Source organism: Mus pahari, chromosome 1 (assembly GCF_900095145.1).
Source record: "Mus pahari chromosome 1, PAHARI_EIJ_v1.1, whole genome shotgun sequence".
In the NCBI taxonomy this organism is placed as follows: Eukaryota; Metazoa; Chordata; class Mammalia; order Rodentia; family Muridae; genus Mus; species Mus pahari.
In genome coordinates, this window is record NC_034590.1 from 85300806 (window position 1) to 85323929 (window position 23124).

General features: G+C 40.7%; 1 protein-coding gene across 13 annotated transcripts in view; it reads right to left on the reverse strand.

Moving 5' to 3' along the window:
* Sox6 (SRY-box transcription factor 6) overlaps window positions 1–23124 on the reverse strand; it is a 550047-nt gene that overhangs the window by 63622 nt on the left and 463301 nt on the right. For all 13 annotated transcript variants that reach the window (XM_029537970.1, XM_029537945.1, XM_029537995.1 and 10 more), the window contains 3 exons: window positions 13031–13180; window positions 7720–7903; window positions 4746–4930 (listed from right to left, as the gene is read on the reverse strand). In XM_029537970.1, coding sequence (XP_029393830.1) covers window positions 4746–4930; window positions 7720–7903; window positions 13031–13180 — 519 coding nt within the window. The remainder of the gene's footprint in view (window positions 1–4745; window positions 4931–7719; window positions 7904–13030; window positions 13181–23124) is intronic.

Genomic DNA, 23124 nt, shown 5'->3' on the forward strand with positions numbered 1-23124 from the left:
GGGAGGCAGAGGCAGGCAGATTTCTGAGTTTGAGGCCAGCCTGGTCTACAGAGTGAGTTCCAGGAAAGCCAGGGCTATACAGAGAAACCCTGTCTCAAAAAACAAACAAACAAACAAACAAACAAACAAACAAAAAACCTATCATAGAAAGTTGCTAACTGAATCAGATACAATTGTCTATGTGGAAATAGTCTTTGGATGAGAAGCACCAAGACTTAAATCCATTTTTGCTCTAAGTCCGAACTGTCAGGAAATGCCTTCCTTTCGCTGGGGCTATTTCTTCTCTGCAACCAGTAGTCACTACCAGGTAAGAACCGGGTAAGATATAAAAATCCCTTCCACCCCCTCATATAAGGGGGCTGGTGGTGGTGGTGGTGGCAGTAGTTGAATGGTTTGGTTTTATCGGATTTCAGCAAACCCAGGACCATGAACAGGTTCTCCACCAAAAACACTCCCTCGTCTACTCTGTACTTTCAGTCACAGCCCATGTACTTCAGATGCAGGAAAGTGTGGTCTTTGTGTCAATGCAGCTCATTTTGTCACCTGCTGAGGGCCAAAATCTTTCTCAAGCAGTTTCCAGAGGGAGTGGTGGCTTAAGCCACATGTGTATGCCTGTGCAGCCTGCCCATTTCTGAGCACTGCAACCTGACATGGCCACACAAGAACATTCTCCAGCCAATTGCCGAGTCCATTCATAGGTCAAACGAACCACAGACCATTCACAAAGAGGACTACCCTGCCTCACCTCTCTCTTAACCAGATGCCCTGAGCTTAGTTAGCTCTAGGACATTTATAAGCAGAGTGATTGAAATTCTACCCTGAATTTTCACAACAAAAATACTTAAAATAATCAGAACAATAAAGTGTGGTAAGGAATTCACCATAATATGATCTAATCACACTGGTGCTCCGGCACAGATGGGGCCGGCTGGTGTTCTTGGTGGGAAAAGCTAACTTAGGATGGAAACTCAGCCTTCTGCTGGCAGGATGCTCACAGTGTGTGTGTGTGTGTGTGTGTGTGTGTGTGTGTGTGTGTGTGCGCATGTTGTGCACACAGAGGCTCTTGGAGATGATGGTGCAGAAGAGCTCCTGGGGTGCCGTTACAGTCTATTGTCCCCACAATCTATGTATTTAGCAGACCCTGAACAGAGATACTCCACTGGGGCTGTTCTGACAAATCAAATCAGTGATGTTTTGACATAACAGAGATTTGCTCAATAAAGTGAAACAGATCATGGATAAATATGTATTCATATGGACACATACGTGAGTCTGTGTGTGCTATGGAAACATGGCTTTCCTGTTCCAGGGCCATAAATGTTAGTCCACCCTGTTTATACATACAGTATCTATTTAATGGCACGTAGAGTGATACCTGTGACAGGCAGTGGTAGTCGCTGGCATGTGATTCCTGATCCCCTCGAGCACTGGAAGGTTCTATCTATGTTACTTGGCCTTGCTTCAGCTAGAGACAGTCAACTCAGGTCAAATCCTCTTCTCAGAGCAGCTTTCACAAAAGGACTGACTGGCACTAATGTAAAAATTCATTCTCTCTAAACTTGAAGCAGTTCTCAATAACTATGGGGTCCTAGAGCTTGTGCAGGAGTTGCTGGTGGAGGCACAGGGCCACCGTTTCCTCACCCAGTCCTGCTTTGTTCTTGTCCCTCCTACAGACAGCAGTTTTGGAGAGTCACCCCCTGACACACACATACACACACCTGCCATGAACATCCAGCTAACGGCTTGCTCCCCAGGGAGCCCAGGCACGTGTGCTACATTCTTTTGTAAAGAGTGATCAAGTATGAGAGAGAAGTATGCTTAATCAATGACAAGGCTTGTGACAGCAATACTATAAAACTTACCTAAAACTGTGATGTGGGGTCCAAAGAACAAATTCCTAAGTCTAGTTTAAAGGTCTTTATATTTAAAGAAAACTGGGCCAGTAGTTCAAAGGTAGCAATTTTCGAGCCAGATAGTAACCTGGATTTGTCCCAGTCTACTTCCAAGTCTTTTTGCATATTACATACTCCCTTTTGCATATTACATACTCCCTTTTGCATATTACATACTCCCTTTTGATTTAGAAGAAAAGGTGAGAAGAAATAGTTGTGCCCCTATGGAAGGAAAGCCACCAAATTAGGATTGAGATTTGAGTCATACGAGAGCCAAAGCTGCCTTTGGGGCTCTGTATAGTCTCTTGATGCATTCTTCTAACAGCAATGGGCCTAGCAAGCACAGATATTCCCTCTAGAGGCCAACAAGGCCCACATCACACAAACTGCCCCAAGCCAGGAGGTCTCAGACCTCTCAGGAGGTCTGAGATTCTGTAAGAGCTAATGAACATACATAGCATCCCTAAAGAGCATGGGCTTCCAGTGTCCCAAGTTCAACCCCAGTCAAGTTATTTACTGACGCAATGAGACCCTTCAGCTGGGAAACCACAGCTTCCCGGTTCTATGAAAACCACATTGCAGTTTACCTTGAGGTACTCAGTTCTCTTCAGCATGTTATATTTTAGGTTGTAGTTTATTAGTGTGTTCGAAGTCAACCTCACTTCTCATTTTTCTCTCATAACTTCCAAGGAAAAGTATAGTTTTCTTTTTCATTTTTAACTTCAGATTTCTTCCTCCCAAACGAATTAAGAAAAGTCAGTGGGAAATAAAAATTAAGTTTTGGACTTTGAAGTGCATAGTGTCCACATTTGACCTTCAGCTCCAACTGATCATAGTAAGTAACTACATGAGATGCAAGGTACTACTTTTAATTTCTGATTCTCTGGGTAGGTGTGTTGCCTGAATTTATGTATGGTGTGCCAGGTCCTGTAGGAAGCTAAGGGCAGCCACAGGGGAAAAACCACATCTTTACTAGGCTTTGGGAGACCAGCTCCTTCTCAGACTAATCTAGTGCATGTGAGGCTTGGAGTGCCCCACCTTATTACCAGCTCTATCAGCCCCATCTTACCCTGCACACCAGATGTCTCCTGAAAGTGACCCAAGAGTACAGCAGTAAGGTCAAGAGGTTGGGAATGAGCTATGCATTTGCACCCCTGTAAAGGATCACATTGTTTCCTTAAGAGAGAAGTCTCAACCTTACGTAGCTGCAAATGTGGCCTTATTTTGAAGTAGAACTTTTATAGATGCCAGCAAGTTAGAGTAAGGTCACAGCAGATTAGATGGGTTAGAAAGTAGACACATAAGACAGAAGGCTTATAGAAAAGACAGAAGGAAGTCAAGGTAGAGTAGAGCCAGGGTTCCTGCAACAATTAGAAGCCAGGAAGAGAAGGGGAGGCCATGCCAGGAGAGCTGCTTATAACACTGCTTGGGGACTGGCCTCCAGAGCCACATAGCTGAAGTCCCTGCCTCTCTACACAAGCCAATGCATCCTTACTTAGGAAAGGGTTTTACACCTGAGCTTCCAGACGATCACACAACAATAGCACCATACACTTCCAAGTTCTTCAGGAGCAAACAGAAAAGCCCTGCAGGGAACTGGGGAAACCACAAACTTTTCTCCATTGTGCAAACACTGCCATGTGTCCTTACCACAGTCAGTGAGGATTGAAACAAAGGGGAGGTTCCCGGTCTGAGCTCAGCAGCTTGCAGTCTTAGTTTACCGAATAAACACATGGAAGTGTTTAACACTTACTTAACTACCATTACTACTGTCTATCACAGAATTTACCTGTCTCTCTACAGTAGTCCCACAGTTAAAAGTAAATAAATAAACATTTTCTCATAACTTAGTGCCAGGCAAGTATTTGTATGTATAAAAGGAATGAGTTGCCTTATCAGGCATACGCCTCCCAGTCACCCCATTTCCATACTTCTTCAAGAGGCCAAATGGTCTCCTGTATGCCAATCAGATCCCATTCACACCCCGGACAGATCCAGCATGACATGAACTGAAGAGGCTTCCCAGAACCCACCAGGTCTACCATGCTTTTCCCAGGCTATGACTTTTACCTCATGTCCTCTGCTGCTCCCTCTCTGATGGCAGTCTGGCCACACTAGTCTGTACACCCTTGGCTCTCCTGTCTGGAGTGCCTTTCGTCCTGTTCCTGTGGCTTCACCATCGCTTCCTCCAGGTCTCTCTTCTGAGTCCTCGGCCCACACAGTCCCTACTGCCAGTGGCTTCTCCCCTTTAACTTTCCTCTTGGCTCTTAACATGTATTCACTCTGCCGTGCATACCTGCTTGCCTCTTCATGGTCTCCTTCCCCTGTTAGTGTGTGCTCTGTTTAGCTCAGGCCTTTGTTCCATGCTTCATGAATCTATCTCAGAACAGGTACTACATAAGTGATTTGCTGGATCAAAATGATAAAAATGAATACAGTTTGAAATTTTCTTGGTTTTGGTTTTTACTTTTTGAGGGAAAACCACAGCATTAAATTTAATGGTGAGCAACAATTCACTTAAATGTTGTTGTGAGCTTATGTTTATATTCTTTTAAACATTCTTACACTAGATTTTCATTTTAATTGAATAATTTACAGTCTTTATTAGAAAGTTCCTAAGTATTCCAGAATGGGACAGAGAGACAGCAACAGGCAGGTAGGTTGGGTACCTGGGAGGCAACCTAAGTGCCCACCAGCAGGAATGTGACCATGACACAGGACAGAAAATTACAGGTGTCCATCAAGTTGGAAGCCCAGATCTTTGGTAGTAAGTTAGGACCTGAGGGCCTAAAGCAGAAGAGATGAGGATGAGCTAGTGGGCCTGCCATGCAGTGGAGAGGGATGCAGGATTACCTTCTCATTCCTGCAGTTGCTCAGCCCCATGTTGTTCATGGAGGACAGTTTCCCATCAACACCGTGTGGCTGCTGTTGCTGCTCCCGCTGGATCTGTTCTCGCATCTTCCGAGCCTCCTGAATGGCTTTCATCACTGTGTCCTGGTCCCCAAACAGGGCAGGAGAGTTGAGACTGGATAGTATATCTGCATACACAGGGTGCATTATTAGAGGCATGTGGGGACATAGTCTCTCATGTGCTGGCTATGATCCACTCCCCGGGGTAACAGAGTATTCTCTGAACAAGGAAGGGGTACATTTGTTGTTAAGGAAACTACAACACTAGTTAGAGAACAGAAAGTCAAGTCAACCAAGCTGTACAGGTTCAGGGTGCAGGTTGCCCATGGAGGATACCCCAGCACCGTGGGCTATGTGGTTGTTTTTACCCTCTCACGGATGACTGGTCCAAGGGTCTAATCTTGTATGTACTGGGGGGGGGGGTATTTTCCCTGCTTGTGCTTACAGTATCAATGCCCCTACATTCCTGCCCTAGATCTATTGGGAGGGTAACTGCTTTGCATGTATCTGTAATTTATGTACCATCTTTGCTGATCTGTGGGGGAGGAACAAGACAGGGGTAGGCAGAGAGGCAGCTGAGATTTGTCCCCAATCCTCTGTTTATTTGTGTGCTATGTGGAGGAGAACAGTTTGAAGCACAACAGAATGAGACCTAATAGGGCACATGTGCACTCTGGTGACATCTGTATGTGTGTGTTATGTGTCCACTGCAGGAGTGAGGGGGCGGGGAGGAACACAACAAACTCTCCACTCTCCAAGAGCTGGCTGGTTAATGAAGCATTCTTCTTATCATGCTGCCTCAGTTATTTACCAAGAGGATGACAACCCTACCCCACCCCCAGCTTGGACACCCACTGCTCCCAGCCCTCTCCCCCACCCCTGCTCCTGACAGTGAAGCAGTATGTGTGGGGATGGCTTTCACATGAGCACAAATCCTAAAATCAAGTAAGAATAAACATTTTCCTTCAATATATTCTGTGTAACCCAGGGGGGAAAATGAATTGGAAACTAATTTTCCTCTATGCTTTGCATTTTTCTCAGCTTAAATGAATACTTTGGATTGGTTTTTCCATTTTGAGACAAAGGAGGGCAATTATTTGAACACTGATAGATTTCAGCTGCTATAGTGTATTTGACATGTGTGAGGCCCTTTGTATTTCACCACACACGAGTGTTAGAGGCCCATATGTATATATGCATATACCTCACAGAGAGAGGAACAGGAAAACCAGTCTACAATCAAGCTTATATCACATGCCTTGTATGTACAATGTGTGTACATATATGTGTATGTATGTATATGTGCACACACACAACTATATATATATATATATATATATATATATATATATATATTTGCAAAAAGCTCCAAAACTGTCTATGAAAATGTTTTTAAAAGTCAGTTACTTTATAAAATATTAAAAACATTTTCTTTTGTTTGGAAGTTTGCTGATTAAATAAAAAACAACTTTTGTGAAATATTATTTGCACAAGATTGCTGTCCAACAGCTAATGCTTTTACTCCTGCCCATCTGGCTTCTGCTGACAGGAGCAGGGCCTGGGACATACCAGCTCTGTCTCTATCCCTTTGGATGCACAGCCCAGGCTGCAAGTGCTTTCCAAACAACACGTGAAAGTGACTGCACAAAGCCAGTTCAAGAAGCAGGCCTCTGCTTTCCTTATGTTGGTTCTCTTTTCTCATCTCCCAACTCCCAAGATGCCAGCCAAAAGAAACAGTTCCTGTTAAAGTTCTGAATGTGTCTCACCAGCCTCTCCCTGAGGGGCCCTGATAGGGTGTGAGAATCTGTGGCTCCTAGGAGAGGAGCCTAACTGGAAATCAGAACAGACTGCTGTCCACATCCTAACGTCCCGACTGCCAGTAGTAACACCACATCTTACTCACACTCAGCCCAGTTGAGCGTACCTCCAACTGTGAGCTTCCTGAGAGCAGAGTTCTGAGTGAGTGGCCTGGGTATAAGTCCTGATTCTGCTAGTTCACAGCACAGGGCTGGGGCTCAGTCATTCTACTTGTAAGAACTACACTACTGAATTTGTAAAGTGAAATTAAACAAAGTGGCAAGACTACATATAAATTAAGATTGTTCTACCCATATATCGCAGTATTTAAATATGATAGGCAATAAGGCTCCATGATTCAATACCACAAGGAAGAGGACATAGTAAGGAAATGGCCAGTCTAATTCCCACCACCCACGCCCCCACAGTCTTTATTTGGAAACCAAGAGACATGAAGAGTCTAGTTACAATCCCCTCAGTGCTTGCATTGTTCCTGCCAACAAGTGCCTTCCTATCTTTGTTTCATTTTACCAAAGCAGGCGAGCACGCTGGGATCCACCTATTACTGTCTTTCAAAATGGAGACTCTGGCAGGTGGACTGTTCTCTTCAGGCCTGCAGAAGCCCACGAGCTACACAATACTGTTGACCTTTCAGGGTTTAGGAAATCCAAAACCACTCCAGTCACTAACTTTTTGGTTCAGATGTGTCCTTGTAAAACCCATGTTTTTACTGTATACTTTTCAAACAGGGGCAAGAAAATTCCTTCAATTTTCCTTGAAAATGCCCTTCAGAGGACAAGAAGGAACAGGCATATTGTGACATGCTTCTTGTATGAAGCCAATTCTTGGTGCCCTTACAAAACTACTTCAGGGCAAAACTGACAAAACTCAGACCCCGCTAAGTGTCTGATGACCAGGATCTGCCATCATCCCAAAGAACAACAAAACAAAATAAAATAAAATGGCCACTAGCAGGACTTGTGACAATTTCTAAAATTTCTAGTCGCCCAAGATACTAAGTTGGTCTGCTTCAGTGGGAACTGCATCGCTGTCCTTCCCAAGGAACACATGACCCAGGGCTAGAAGGCACTTTCCCAGTTCACAGGTCTCTTCCATTTACCTAAAGAGGATCCTCTCCCCAGGCTTCCTCCAATGGGGCTGGGGATGCTGCTCTTGTTCGGCAGGTTGACAGGGCTGGTTTTGCTGGCTGGGAAGAGGTTCTGGGTGGGAGATGTTGGGGACTTCACAGGCTCTGCTGTCTTGGGCCGGGATGAGAGATTCAGCGGCTGGGCTGTTGTTTCATCCTACAAAAGTTTAACATAAATAATTATTTAAAAAAAGACAAATGAAGCACATTATCACTTAGTAAGCCACAGTTATTTTACACCTCCGAGACAATGCCACGTTCTCCTACAATTATAACAAAAGAAGCTAATTATCCACCTCCTTGAAGATTCATCGGAAGGCACCTCATTAATTTCCCTGTGTTATGCTTCTATTTACATTAACTGTGTAGTTGGATCATTCTTTTTGCCAAATTAAAATCTGAATTAGCTCACATTACAGCTTAATTTCCTAATGTGTTTTCAGGGATCTAAATTAACCTAGGGCATTTACAAAGAATTATTTAAAATTTCAGTAGCTCTGTAGTGCTTTTGTGTTAGTCTCTCTGAAAAGTTCCTGTGACTATAAATAGTCCCCGCAGCTAATTTTTTAATATATATTTTAAATCAAACAATTCCAAGTACTTTAGAATGGAAACATGGAAAGCCATCTCTGCTCTCCAGGGCCCCTGCCCTCAGAGTCCCATGCCACACCACAGGCTTCTATGTGGCTTTCTGGGTGTGGGTGCTCTTGTGGTTTATATTCTGGTCTCTATTCATGTTTAAAATTAATTTTTGTGAAGAGCAAGCATACATTATAATTATGTTTTACATGCTATGCTATATGCAATTTATTTTTCATGCTTAAAGTGATGTCTTGTTACAATCTTTGCTACATATATTTATGGAATGCCTATTTTAAGATCCATATCCCTCCACACCAAGCCCAGTATTTTCATCTCTGGCTTGGAACTCTAAGTTAGCCAGTGGCTTGAAAGTTAAGCAACTTGTTTTCATTTTGTCTCATTTATCCAACCATCAAAGAGCTATAGACAATATTTCTCTCGTTTTATATATTTAAATATGTGATTTAAAGGTTCAGTATTAAGATCTGCATTATTGCTTTCTGAAGCAAAATCAGCAGCAAATGTCAGATCCCATCTCACTTCTGGGACACAGGGGACTTGTTTTCAGTGACATTATTGAGAATGCACAACAGAATCTGGTAACAGAACATTCTCTCCCAGGGTAAACATGTGACCTCACTGAGGCTTAGATCTTTATCTATAAAAAGACAGCCCTATACTAAGGGATGTCAACCAACAACCATGCCAGAAAATAACAGTGGAGGAGGAGGGGCAGAAGGACAGGAGCACTGACCATGCAGCAGGCACGACACTGGGCACCCAGTGCATTAGCCCACTGAGCCACTGCTGCCACTAGAAGATGAGCTGTACTACTCAAAATCAACAAATGAAGAGATGAACATCCAGATAATCAAAAGTCCCTTCTCAAGGCTGTATAGGGAGAGAAAAAATTGAACCTAACTTGCTGGACTCCAAATCTCACCCCTGCCCCTTTCTACCAAATGACCAGCAAAAATGGTCATTTGTCTCTGTCTGTCTGAGTTGTTTTGTTGTTATTGTGTTTGGTATTAATAGGAAGCAAGTGCTCAGTCCCATCTGTGTTGCAACGCACTTTAATCTATATTTAGTATAGGGCATGTTCTGGGGAAACATGATTACATCCACTATGAATGTCAAAATTATCTGATGTACTAAATTAACTTGCATCTTTTTGCCCTTGACTCAAAGGATATTTAAACTAGTCACTTCCTTTACTCATATTGGAATCATAGCGATTTATACGCTAAGTATTTCACTCATGTTCTCCATGTTTCTTTTATTTGGAGTTTGCTGAACTTCTAAAATGCCTAAATTTAAAGTGTTTGTCCAGTTAGAGACATGTTCCACACTATTTCTTCACACATATGTCAAATGCTTTCTACTGGTTGTGCGAGTTAGGCCATGTGATGTTGCCTCGGGTCTGAGTCTTTCTTCTGTTCCACTTTGCATCGTTTTGTTTTGTCTTCCATGTTTTGTTTTGTTTTCTCCTGTGGGTCTGAACTGCTCCTAATCCTATCCAGTGACTGCTCACCTGCACTACTGTGCTTACCACTTATAGGCAACTAATTTTACTTCTATGTTTTGTCTTATATTTATGTTTTCTGCAATTTTCTTGAAAATATGAACTTTACAACATGTTTTCAGTTTTACATATGCTCTAATTTACTATTTATAATTCAAAATTTATGTCAAGAAGTTCTCCATTATAAATAATGATAGAGGGACAGGATGAGGTTTACTTCCCCAGGTTAAGAACTCACTGTCAGGACACAGGACATGATGACCATTAGACAGTGCTCTACAGGGATCTATGCTAGGAGCCTGGGAAAGTGATTCCTGAAATAAGTGAATTCTAGACTGGTCCTACTTTAATATTTAGAAGGAGTTTCTGGGAAGTGGTACAGGGAATGACGTAGACTCCCTGAGTAGAGAGTTCAAAGTTTATGATTGCTAATGTAGACATAACTTTTGAGGGGTACTAAAGAGGACAGATCTACAGAGAGAAAATGCTAAGTTAGTGCAAAAGACTAGCCTGCATGCTGATTTAGTTGAGCTCTAGCAGCAGATGCATGTGAGAAGGCATCCTGAGGCTAAGGAGAATGAAGGGAGTTGACAAAGTGACTGTGCGTTCATAAAGGACTGAGAAGGCTTACTCTCACACTACCACAGTGCAAAGGCTCCTTGACAGACATACAGGGCAGTAAGGGAAGTTTCTAGGAGGCTGTTGCCTCATCCTGGCAGTTTTGAACTTAGCAAATACAAAAAGTATATCCAGAGAGGATCCAAAAGTTCTGTGTCTCAGAATAGATTTCAGATACTTAAAGAGATGCAAACATTTTAGTAGTCAACACTGTGAAATTCAAAATATGTAGTATCTATTCAATAACTATGAGCTTATACAGAAGCATGAGAATATGAATAAAGAAGAGAAAAATACAACTGCTTTCAAACAAACATCAGAATGGCACAGATAGTAGAGTTAGATAAGACAGAAAAACAAAAACAGCAACTTATAGGAGGCTAGGATGTAGGCAGACCATGACACAGTCTAGAATATACAATCAGAGAAAACATTTATGTTCTTTCTATGCAAGAACAGTGGAATTTTTGTGACATTTTGGTAGGGTAACTCTATGCCCCCCTCCACTCAGTTTAAGATAGCATAAGGCATATGTCAGGGGACAGGCTGTAGGGACTGAGCACCTTGCCAGGCTGAGAAGGCTTTTGCTGTATATAGAGCAGACACACGACACTCACAGCCCAGCTCAATGTTTCTCAATCTTTCTCAGTATGGGAGTATGCAAGCGGACACTTCTATTCCAACACTGAAACTACCTCCATTTCCTTCATGACCACCGACTCCTAGATTACAGTGACAGACTTTTAATAGATGAAACCCCCCTGTTTATCTCTGTTACCTTCAACAAATCTTGCCATGTCATATGTCACTATACAATGTGTAATGGTGCTTTATATCATGAGAACCCTGATGTATCTAGATGAGCAAATCCTCACAGCCAGCAGACTGAGCTGCTTCTCAGAAATTCTTCAGTAATAGAAACATTCAATTTAAATGCTCACTTTATATTTTGGTTTATATAGTTCTACTCACATACATAATATATGATCTAAGAAGTAAGAAATGGGTCCTTTGTTGCTATCATAAAATAGTCAAGTCAAACCATACAGAACTCTTATGCCTAAGAATTTGCATGTGGTCAAGTGAGTAATAAAATCTGTTGGCCCACAAAGCTGGAATGGTAAAAGCAGATAGAAACCTGAATTTAGCCAGGGAACATTTACTCATCTAGTAAAGGCTTGGTTTGGTGCAGTTCCAGTTGGCCAACTTAAATTACAAAATGTCTTTTTCACATTAAAATATTTAATACCCAAATAGCCTGAGTTGTGGTATTTCACATATTCTTTCTCTAACAACTATGAAGAGACTTAGTCCTTGTTTGAGCTGCTATGCTATTATTTGTATTCACAAATAAGCGTTTGAAACAGAAAACAATGTGTATCCACAAATTTACAATTCCTGTGTTAATTGTTGTAGCTCAAGATTTCTAACAATTAAGTGTAATTTCACCTTATTTTCTAGAGAATCTAAAAGAATAGATGTCATTAAGTTAATATTTGGGGGTCTCCACCTCCAAATAGGCTACCTTGAGGATGCTCATGGTTTTGGTCTTTAATAATTGAAGTCCATTATTTTTACAGACTTTTTGAATCTCAATATTGCTATCTGAAAATTTACCAGAATGAAACCCCTTCAGTGACTGCAGAACACTCAATAGTGATGCTGGTTCATCTCAAGTGTTTCCTATATGAAGATTCAAAAGCTGCCCAGATTCCCCAAGTACAATGCTTCTGATGCACTATAGTCATGTATCCACACTTAGCACAAATCTCCAAGGTCATGGCCAATTACACACAACAATTATTTCTCCAAACAGTGTGAATTTATTAACAATATTAGAAGAAGATACAGTCCCCCAAGCCAACTTATATTTTGTATAGGAGCAATATGCAGCACACATTTGAAGTGCCTGATCATTTCTCTTGTCACCAAGTATCCCTCAGGTGACCAGTTTGGGGACATTGACAAATCAGTTAAGAAAACCATATATCAACACTCTTCCCATAACTGTGAGAGCACATTTATCCTCTCATAATGACATGACATCAAAAGGACCATCCAGTGGTACTCTATTCCTCAGCTCCTTTGGCTAGCCAGTGCTAAGACAGCCCTCTACAGACTATGCCAAGTCTGGCATTAGAATTTCTTCCATCCTCTTTTAACACCAAGGATTCTAGGTCCTACTCTGATACTGTGAGGGGGCTCCCCCCCACCTGTTTGAGGATCAGGGAGAAAAGTGTTGCAAGTCTATGACAAAGACTGACAATACAAGCACAGTCATTATTGCCAGTGAACATTACAAAAGGAAAGCCAGACTCTGAAGGGAGACATTTTTGAGGAGTGAGTTTTGGAGTTCGGTAAGCATCTCACAGTATAGCACTATTGTTATCAAAAGGGGAACACCTGCTTCTCAGTGCTCAATCATGGCATCTCCACAGAGGCACATTTGGGAACCTTTTATGTTGCTGTGTTCCTGCTGCTCACTCCCAACATAGCCCAGTTCACTACCTTTCTTACAAGGCTATTTTCCAAACCGTTTCCACAATCCTGCAAAGCAAGTACCTTAACTTGAGTTACAGGGCTGGTCCCTCTCTTTTCATTTTTTATCCCAGTAGGTGAGACTGCCCCTGCCGAGTTTGGTGGCTGTGGAGTTGATGGCATCTTTGCTCCAGGTGACACCTGCATGCTGGCCAGCTGAGCGGCATAGAGCTGCTGCAAAACAGAGAAGGCAAACATCAGTCTCATTAAATACAGCTGAAACAGGTTCAAAAAACCCTTACCGTACTGTATTGTCAGATAACAGCTCTCAGAACCCTTAAGTTTCTCTCTCATTTTTTTGCTTTTTTTTTTGTTTTTTGTTTTGTTTTGTTTGTTTTATTTATTTATTTATTTATTTATTTATTTATTTATTTATTTATTTATTTATTTATGGAAAATAAGAAAAGCCAAGTAACTCAGAACGTTAAGAGGGCTGAAATGAGAAACACGGTGCGTGGCTGTTCCAGCAGTGACGATAGGAGGAGACTGGTCTCTACAACTCAGTCCTTTCAGCTGCACTAAAAGGATTTGGCTAAGCAATCTCTGAAGGTCCTTCTAGATCCTGAATCACTATACAAAGTTCTTTAATGTCCAGTGAGTCCACTCGTGGACTAAGCAACTAACCGGAACTTCCCTGAGAAACCTGGTTCTACCACACTTCTCTGGGGATCAGATCCTTCTTGGAGGCTGGTCCTGCCTCTATGCCCTCTGATAGCAGCCACTTCCTTCTCGGGGTCTTATCTCTAGGCACCATATAACGGTCTTTGACAGGGTATGGCCACATTGGTAGCCATAGAAACAAAAAGTCAACCTTCTTTTCCTGGCCCTAGGACTGAATGAGGTAACCAAATGGCTCCTTTATGCCTAGAACAGCTCTGCTGGTGTCTCTGAGAATTCTCTTTGGCATGCAACTCCAGCTTCATCTGCTCTTCTAAGCATTTGCAAAGGTTCTCTTTGGTAGTAGACCTCTGCTCCATCTTAAAAGAGCTCCTCTTCCTGAGACAAGGTAAACAGACTTCCCGATACTGTAAATCTTAAAGTGATCAACATTAAGTAAATTGATAAAACTAAAAGCAGAACCAAGACTGGAATATAAGCCAGTGTCACTTCTATATAATTTTAGCTTTTATCAAAATAATGTTATACATGGTTTCATAAATTCAATATTACTTTAAGGCTTTTAAATAAAAGAAATCACAACAGCATGAGCATCTTGAAAAAGTTAAAGCCCCTATAGCCATCCATGATGGCCTTGGCCTCCCGCACTGGCCTCTCCACTTCATGTCTACTCTGTGGAGACCATCTCTTTTCAATTTGGTTGACTGTTCTTACTGGCACTTTCCACCTTGCTTGCAGATGTTTATGTGCTGTTCTGTCCTTATCCTTTGATCTCACACAGGATGAAAGCTTGGCCTTACTACATCACCAACCATTTATGCTTTTATGTATCCCTCTAATTGTTTAATGTTAACATCACAAATTTTAGGTTAGTTTCACTGTTCCATTCTACCTTGGCACTATTCAAAGTTGAGCTATGCAAAGAGCTATATTTCATTCTTTCTTCTTCTCTTCTTTTGTCTCTGTCTCTGTCTCTGTCTCTGTCTCTGTCTCTCTCTCTCTCTCTCTCTTGCTCTCTTGCTTGCTCTCTTGCTCTTGCTCTCACCATACAAGGATTGAATTTGGGTCTTCAGGCTTGCTAGGTAAATACCACTGAGCTACATCCCCAGACTTCTTTATTTTATTTTAAGACAGGATATCACAAAGTTGTCCAGGCTAGACTTGAACCCACTCTGAAAGCCAGACATACCTTGGACTTGTGATCTACCTGGCTCAGCCTTCCATGTACTTGGAACTACATGGATTAGATACAGCAACAACTTTTCTCTTTAACTTTTTATTTTGTTAGATTTAGTATTTGTATTTTTTTTATCATTTTATTTTTCATTTCTCTCCCTTTTGTTTCTGTAACTATCACTGGGTAATTCCCAGACTCTCCAAAAGACCAAGAAAACTCAACACAATACAGTTAGCTATGCAGCTAATCTCCAAATCCCTTAGAGATACCCTCTTAGGGTTCTCTACACCCTTGCTCTGGTCTGAACTAGTTTATTCATTAGGCCTGCTGTGCTACATAGAATTCCCTTTGTGTTTCCCATATTGGATTCTGTTTTCTGTCTGTCACAGCTTCCTGTCTGTTAGTTAACTGTTTTATTTTAGGTAGTATATACCTTCCAGGAAATACTTGAGAAAGTGACTGTGAGTTTAGTTTTTAGGAACTAATGATTCAGGAAACTGTTATTATTTTCCCTTGATACAGAATTCTAAGTTAAAAATGACTCCTAGAATTCCAAAGACAATGACTTACTGTCCTTTTTCTCTTTTTGCTAAGGAAGTCTGATGTCATTCCGACTTCAGATTCTTTATATGAAATCAGTTGTCTCTTGAGATAGCATTGACTTTTTCCCTTTATACCAAATGTAGGGATTTCACCCCGAGGTCTATCTGCCTGTTGCCTTGGCACTCACTGGTCTGGAGCCCAGCCCATCTAATGTATAAAATCATGTGTTTCAACTCAAAGGCAATGCTCTGGGATTTTCCATCAACTCACACTAATCAACGTTAGACATGCTCATGGACCTTAGTTTTTCCTTCTGTCTCCTACTATGCAACATATTACTCTGTTACAGATTTTTTTTTTTATCAATTTCTAAGAAGTCTATGAATTTTCCTAAGTTTCAGCTGTCTAATTTTAAGGGTCCTTTTGTTCCCTGGCTGGTTTTACAAAGCATTTTGATTACTTTTCTGTTCGGTAATATTAATGATAGCTTTGAATTTGTTTTCTTTTTCTGTTCTCTGCACTTATTTATCTCTTTTAATCTTTTGAGCTCTTCGTCATTGGAGGCTCTTCTAAAAGTCTTTGGTGATGGTTGACTTATATATAAGTAACATCACCAGAAGTGGGTGGGAATTCTAAGTGTGAGGAAATATGGAATGAGAGACTTCCATATAAAAGAATGGTGCAGAAAGTAGGTTTTTTTCCTTGGGGAATCCAAAATCACTCATGCTGGACCATACTCTTAGAGGGATACCCTAAGAGATTCTGTCTCGGCAGGAGGATTCATTTGAATGCCATTATTATACCTGATGTCCCAAGATTAAAAAATTAACTATTAATACAGATTCTCAAGAGTCTCTTAGTCCCTTGCTAGGTTGTGTGCTGCTAATGATGGGTAAGATGAAGCAGTATCCATTATCATGCATGAGGCTGAGGTGCCATCTCTTCTTGATTTTAAATGGCCATCTTGTTGACCATTCTCTTTCTATGTCTACCTTCCACAACACATCACCTTTTCTTTACTGATGACAGTTATAACTCTAGTATCCATTTCTCATGTCCCCCAAACTTATAATGATCTTTCTTTCTACCTGTAGTCAAAGGTTGCTACTTCTAATCCTCAGATGTCCCTATTATTAGAACTTATGTAAAACTGGTGATACATGAATCTGTTAATTTTCTGTAGTAACCCACAGTCGGACACCCCAATCTTAGCACTGTTGATTCTTGAAAATATCACTCAAATGTTTCCTTCTCTACCCACAATCAAGGTTAAACCACTGCCTTGATGGTCAGATTTCTATCATAATAGAAAGCTTCCTAGTTCATCAACTATAGAAAAAAATAGGTCAAACTTGACCATATTAGTAGAAGAGAAAAAACAGGTGGTTTGTGTATTTCAAGCATTACAATCGTTCAGATGGACAAATAAAAAAAAATTACAGTAATCAAAAACAGACCTTTCAGCACATATAATTAAATGAAAGCTTAATAAAGAATAATTTGCAAGAGCCAGATGTGCCTATGTCATGATTGTTGCTTTCTTTGGAACAATTTTTCTAATATAACAAGCCTCTAAAGAAATTAAAGTTTCTTAATTCTGTATGCAATGACTCAGTGGCAAGAAAAATTCTCAAGCAAGAGTCAAACCGCTATAATTTAGGCAAAGAAAAGGCTGTGGTTTGCTTCTATTTTACTTTGATGGATCTTTTCCTTTTGAAATTCAGCAAGGCTGAGCATGCGGCTCATTTGTTACTGCGCTTGCCTAGTAAGCACAAAGCCCTGGTCCCTTTCTAACACTATATGAACCAGGTATGTAGCATAATGTTTGTAATCCCAGGACTTGGGAAGTAGAGGCAGAAAGATCAGGAGTTCAAGGACATCCTTCCATACATATCAAGTTTGAGGTTAGTATGAACTACATGAGACCATGGTTCTAAATAAATAACACAAAACAAGTTGGTATGACACACAAACATCTGCTATGGAACTTTTGCTTGGACTAAGCCATTGAAGCGCAATAGTGAATGACATGGGTAAAGGTAGCTTCAAATAAAAAGATGCATTGGCTAGTTTTGGGAACTATAACCAGTAACTGAATTTTAAAGAGCCATTAGGTCTTAGAGATGTACTCCTTAGGAATAATCTATTCCTCATCAAAAGGAAGTTCGTTTTGTTTTAATCTTTCAGGAAGATAATGAAGAATGCAAAAACACATCTTTAGAAATAAGTCTATATTTTAAATATCTAACTCAATTCAATGATTCTTTAGATTTACTGGACAATATAGTTAACATTTAGAAATAAGGCAGCATTGTTTTCTCTATAGTTATGATAATCATTTCACATTCATATCCAATAAGGTCTATATAAAAGTGTCAGGACCCCATAAACTCATCCTGTTCAGAACTGGTTTCTTGTGAGTTGTGACTCCTGGTGCATTGGAAACAAGATGAAGAGTCACAAGTGAAGTGGACAGCAGGATGCAATGTAAAATTCAGTACAACAAGCCTTGAGATTAAAAAATCAGAAAATGGAATACAACAAAAAGAAAACTACTATATTCTACCTAATTCTACCTAATTGGAGATTTTATATTTAATTTAGATAATAAGAATGCTATTCATCAAATAGGCATAATTTTACAAAACAATTTCATGGTTCACTTTCTAAATTACTATCAGCTTAATGTATTCCATTTGCAAAGTTCTGTACCAGGAATAGAGGATCCAAAGTCTTGGGCCAACATTCAGCCCTGGAGGTGTGAATGGAGATTCCCAATCCTTAACTGACAGCTTTCTTAAGGTGTCCATCCCTTTTGAACCTTGTGTTGAGTCAGGCATGTGTTGGGTACTGTCCATGATAGACTGTAAATTTCCTGAAGACATGAGTGATTTAATTCTTGCATGCCTGGCACTAATGACAGTAGCCTGGGAGGAACAGGTGCCTGAGGAGTACTTCTGAATTGACATACTGCACAGATCATTGCACAGCAGAAAAGATTCTGCAAACAAGACAGAATCACACTCAGTTATATTTATTATAGGTCATGAGAATTATGTTGAATTCTAGAAAATCAAATCAAAGGAGTATACACTCAATCTTTGCTAAAATACATTGCTTCCCATGCATAGTGGAGGAGGGTAGGGAAGAGAAGGAAAAGTGTGTACGCCACATAGGTATGGAGACGGCCCAGCCAAACCCATTACTTTATATACCAACCTCAAAACGAACTAAAACATAAATTTTAAGAATTATTTTGTTTCACAAAAATGGCCCTTTAAAGTGATTTGATGACACATTTACCAGGTGTCAAGTAACTGCGAGTGCAGTGCAGTGTGCTCAAGCTTCTCACAGACGCAAATCTGAGCATAAGCAAGGAATAGGGCCAGGCTTTTCCTTTTAGTGTATTTACAAAGAGCTCTAACATTTTCCTGATACTGCATCTTCTTTGGAAGAATATAAAACTACTAGTTATTCTAATGGCATAGCTTTAGTTAGAAGATCTCTTTGCAGACCAGAGGATTAGGAAGGCAAAAGGTCAAACTCTGATTATGTAGCTCATAGGGCTTATAAAAGCTTCATTGGATGCGGGATTCTCAGGCCAGAGTACACAGTCTGGAGATGATCATGAACAGTGATTCCTAACCACAGCTGAGGTCTGAAAAATCAGCAACATAGAAAAGTAGACGGCAAGCTTAGTAAAAGTCCCATAAACATTTCAATTTGGTGAAGACTTTTGTAAATGCAGATTTTTTTTTTTTCCCATTTAAGTTGTGTAAAATGCCTAGTGATTGTCTGGAATACTGAACTGTGGCTTAAATATACAATATATACAAAAGAAATGCACATAAAATTGAGCCTAGTTGAATTTTTAAAATTATAAAAGCTCTTATTGCTGAAAGAGCCCCACCTTTACTAGCAGAGGTTTAAAGAATGTACTTAGCACTGGACCTTGGAAAGCAGACCATGGCACAGAGAGACCTAAAGGGGCCCTAGCCTGATGTCCTCATTCTATTGGTAAACTGAGGTTCTAAGGAGCTCAAGGTGTTTCCCAAGAACAATTATTTATTACTGGAAGTGAAGGAAACTTCTCACTCTCACTTTGTTACCAGAATGTCACTGGAAATAGAAATTGGTTACAAGCTCAAATCTTTGCACCTTTCAAATACATTTCCAGCACTGATTAATTGTTCATTGACAAGACTTTGCTCTATACTTATAAATTAAGTCTTGTATTAAACAGTGGAGGTACATCAACAAGACTCTCTAAGACAATACTCCATTTAATGAGGAACTCAACAGTATATACCCAGACAGTGCTTGTAAAGTTATAGTTAGAAACCTCTGAGACTCACAAGGAGAGAATTTCAGGAATCTCACTAAATAGAGCACTTGATACTGTCTGAAGGATCAGCAACAGCTAAGTCAAAGAAGATATATCTTACTTAAGTAAAAAAGTTTTCCAGGTGGGACGCTTAACAGAAAGCCTTCTAGAATGAAAGCCTTGAGTATTCTGGCTCTGAGGTGGATGTGGAGGCAAGCTTTTGAGGAACTTAGGAACTTAGTTAGGCCTGCTGAGTGTACAGAGACTGACAGATGAGGTGGGCAGTTTAGTGCATTTCAGTTTGTAACCACTGCCACACAACATGAATGGGGTGATGAAGAAATGAAAGCAACTTATTTCACACAGTTCTGAAGGCAGGGATATCCAAGGCTAAAGCACCAGGAGATTCCACATCTGGCCAGGGCCTGCGTACTCCTACAAGACTCTTCCCACTTTGACCTTCCATGACAGAGCAAGCAAGTGTTCTTTTGGGGGCTCCTTTTTTGAGGACTCCATACTCATGAGTTGATCCTCTCCTGCAGGTTTATTTTCTGACATCATCAGGTGGGGATTACAGCTTTCAGCATAGGACTTTTGGTGGGAACATAAATATCCAACCAATGCCAGGCTACATTCATAATCCTAGAATTTATCTCTAAAGACAGGTACTTAGAAAGAAAAGTTAACTAAAACCAGGAAGCACTGCATCTTCTCCATGCTATTACTATTCAATAATCTTTAAAATAAACAGATTAGGAAAATCCTCTGAAGATTGTACAAGCCTACAAACTATATACCTCTAACAACACTATCAGGAGCTTAGTCTCAGGACCAGCCTGAATAAGACCTTCCTCAGCTTTGTATCCTAATGACACTTTCATAAGCAATAAGCAGGTCTGCACAGATGCAGCACAAGTTCTACCAAGGCAAATATGCTTGAGTGTCTTCTGGGACCCATACTGGCTGATACACTGTGCCAGAGTGATGCCATAGCACTGTGTGTGTGTGTGTGTGTGTGTGTGTGTGAGAGAGAGAGAGAGAGAGAGAGAGAGAGAGAGAGAGAGAGAAAGAGACACTGTGCCAGAGTGATGCCATAGCACTGTGTGTGTGTTTGTGTGTGTGTGTGTGTATGTGTGTGTGTGTGTGTGTAAGCATGCATGCACATGCATGCCTGTATGTGTGAAGAGACCCATGACTTGAATGCAAATAACCAAAGTGATGCCAAGCTATGATTGGCAACATGATGAATCTACATTTATCATATTGAAAAAATATTTTACTTGTATTCTGTCATGTAATATCTCCAGTAGAGAATGCCACAGAGAAAGGTACATGGCCTTTTTTTTTATCCATAATCATATCATATTCACACAACTATTCTTCCCATCACCTAGTGAGCACTCCCATTTATTCACAATGTAATTCAGCAACCACATACTGTGTAATAAACTAAGGTACTGTGCTAAATATTTGGATTTATTATTTTATTTCATATTTATTATAATTATATAAGAAAGGGATAGTTATTATGTTAGTAACAGTCTCTTTCATTTTTCTCTTAAAATCAAACTGTTTTAAATAACTAAACAGTGACACATAGTGAAACCCGTATCTGGTTCCTAGCTAAGAGATTCTGATGTGGCCCCTGTTCTGAGTTCTCAATCAGCATAATACAACTCCAGATTACTGATACTACTCATTCAAAATGGCATTTCATAATCATAATTTTATAAATGGTGAAAGAAAAGTTAACATTATCACTAGGTATCATATACTTAATCTTCAACCAATTTAAGCCTGAGTAAAAGACCTAGAACATCAGTTCACAGACTGCAGAGTAGAGAGCAGAACCATGCAGACTATGGGTAGGACAGGGGGCTCGATTCCAGCACATAGAAAATCAACACAAAACCCAAACAACTTTCAATGTTCTGAGTTCATTTTGGAATAAATTCTCTCTAAGTGTCATTTTATCTAACAAGGACACAGAGTGCCCTGCCCACTTCTTTCTCAAAAGAAAAGGAAAACTCTCCTCAAGTGTAAGTTGCCTATTACACTGTTCAACAAAACCAGATATCACTGTTACTACCAACAGATTTAACTCTTACTTCCATATTTATCCCCATTAACATCTCTGAACACAAAGGCTTAGTTCACACCCAGGTTAATATACCCTATCCTGGTGTGTCACATACTGCTAAAGGGGACAACAGAAGTTGGAAGTAACAAGCTGGGTAAGAAAGGGAAGCATCCTGAAGGGAGTGCCATTATTTACCTGGCTGATGCCCCAAGCCTAGCTCAGCTCTCCAGGGATCCCCTGGGTTCCTCTGCCTACCCAGGAAGCCATGCTGTAAAACTGGACAAGCTCAACTGTGAAGAGGTGGAAACAGAGGCAGGTAATTAAGGAGCCTGATTTAGTGCTTGTTTAGTAGAGAGGAAAATATGTCAGTACTAGCCATTCCAGACAGAAGGAGAGGTGAGGAGGGAGTTTAAAAATAATTACTTGAAAGGTTTACAAATACTTTTACTTCTCATAAACCTTCAATGTCAACAGAACGATCCAGGAAATACAGCTGTGGTTTTCTGGAAGGGCAGAACTGAAGTCACTGTTTTCAACACAGAACGTACTTGTGTGGCTGGTCCATTAATATTTGAGGCTAAAGAAGCCTGTCTGAGGGGACAGAAGGGAAGGGAAGGAACAGAGGAGGCGGGCAGTTTTCATTCTATGTATGAGTTCATTGCCAAGACTGTCTTGCTTTCCTGCATTTTTTTATCCTGCACTCTTTCCCTTCTTTTTTTCAATTTTTATTAAACTATAATTACATCATTTCCTCCCTCACTCCCTCCAACCCCTTCTATGACCTCCCCCCTAGCTCCTTTTCGAATTCATGGCCTCTTTTTTTCTTTAATGACTATTGGTGTGCACGCATGTATGTGTGTAAGAATAAACATATGTATACAAGCTGCTGAAGCTGTTTACTATTTCTTGTATGTATATGGTTTTCAAGGCTGATTACTTAGTATTAAATAACCATTTAAAGGGCTCATCCCTGAGTGGCGGAGGTGGCTAATTTTCCTTTTCTCAGTAGTCATTAACTGCCTGTAGCTCTTCATCGAGGGGTGGGATGGGGTGGGGCCTATGAGATGTCCTGCATCCACATTGGTATGCCAAAATCCTACCTATTTTGAAACACAAAACAAAATGCCCTTTTTCTGTGAGCCCTTTCCTCCCTCTCCCTTAGCTTCTCAACCCTCTACCTTCATGGACTTTATGAATTTCCATCTAATTTTCTCCATGTCTTTCCCTTTCACAAAATTTTGAGCTTGTTAAGAAGTGAAAGACAGCCGGGCGTGGTGGTGCACACCTTTAATCCCAGCACTCGGGAGGCAGAGGCAGGCGGATTTCTGAGTTCGAGGCCAGCCTGGTCTACAAAGTGAGTTCCAGGACAGCCAGGG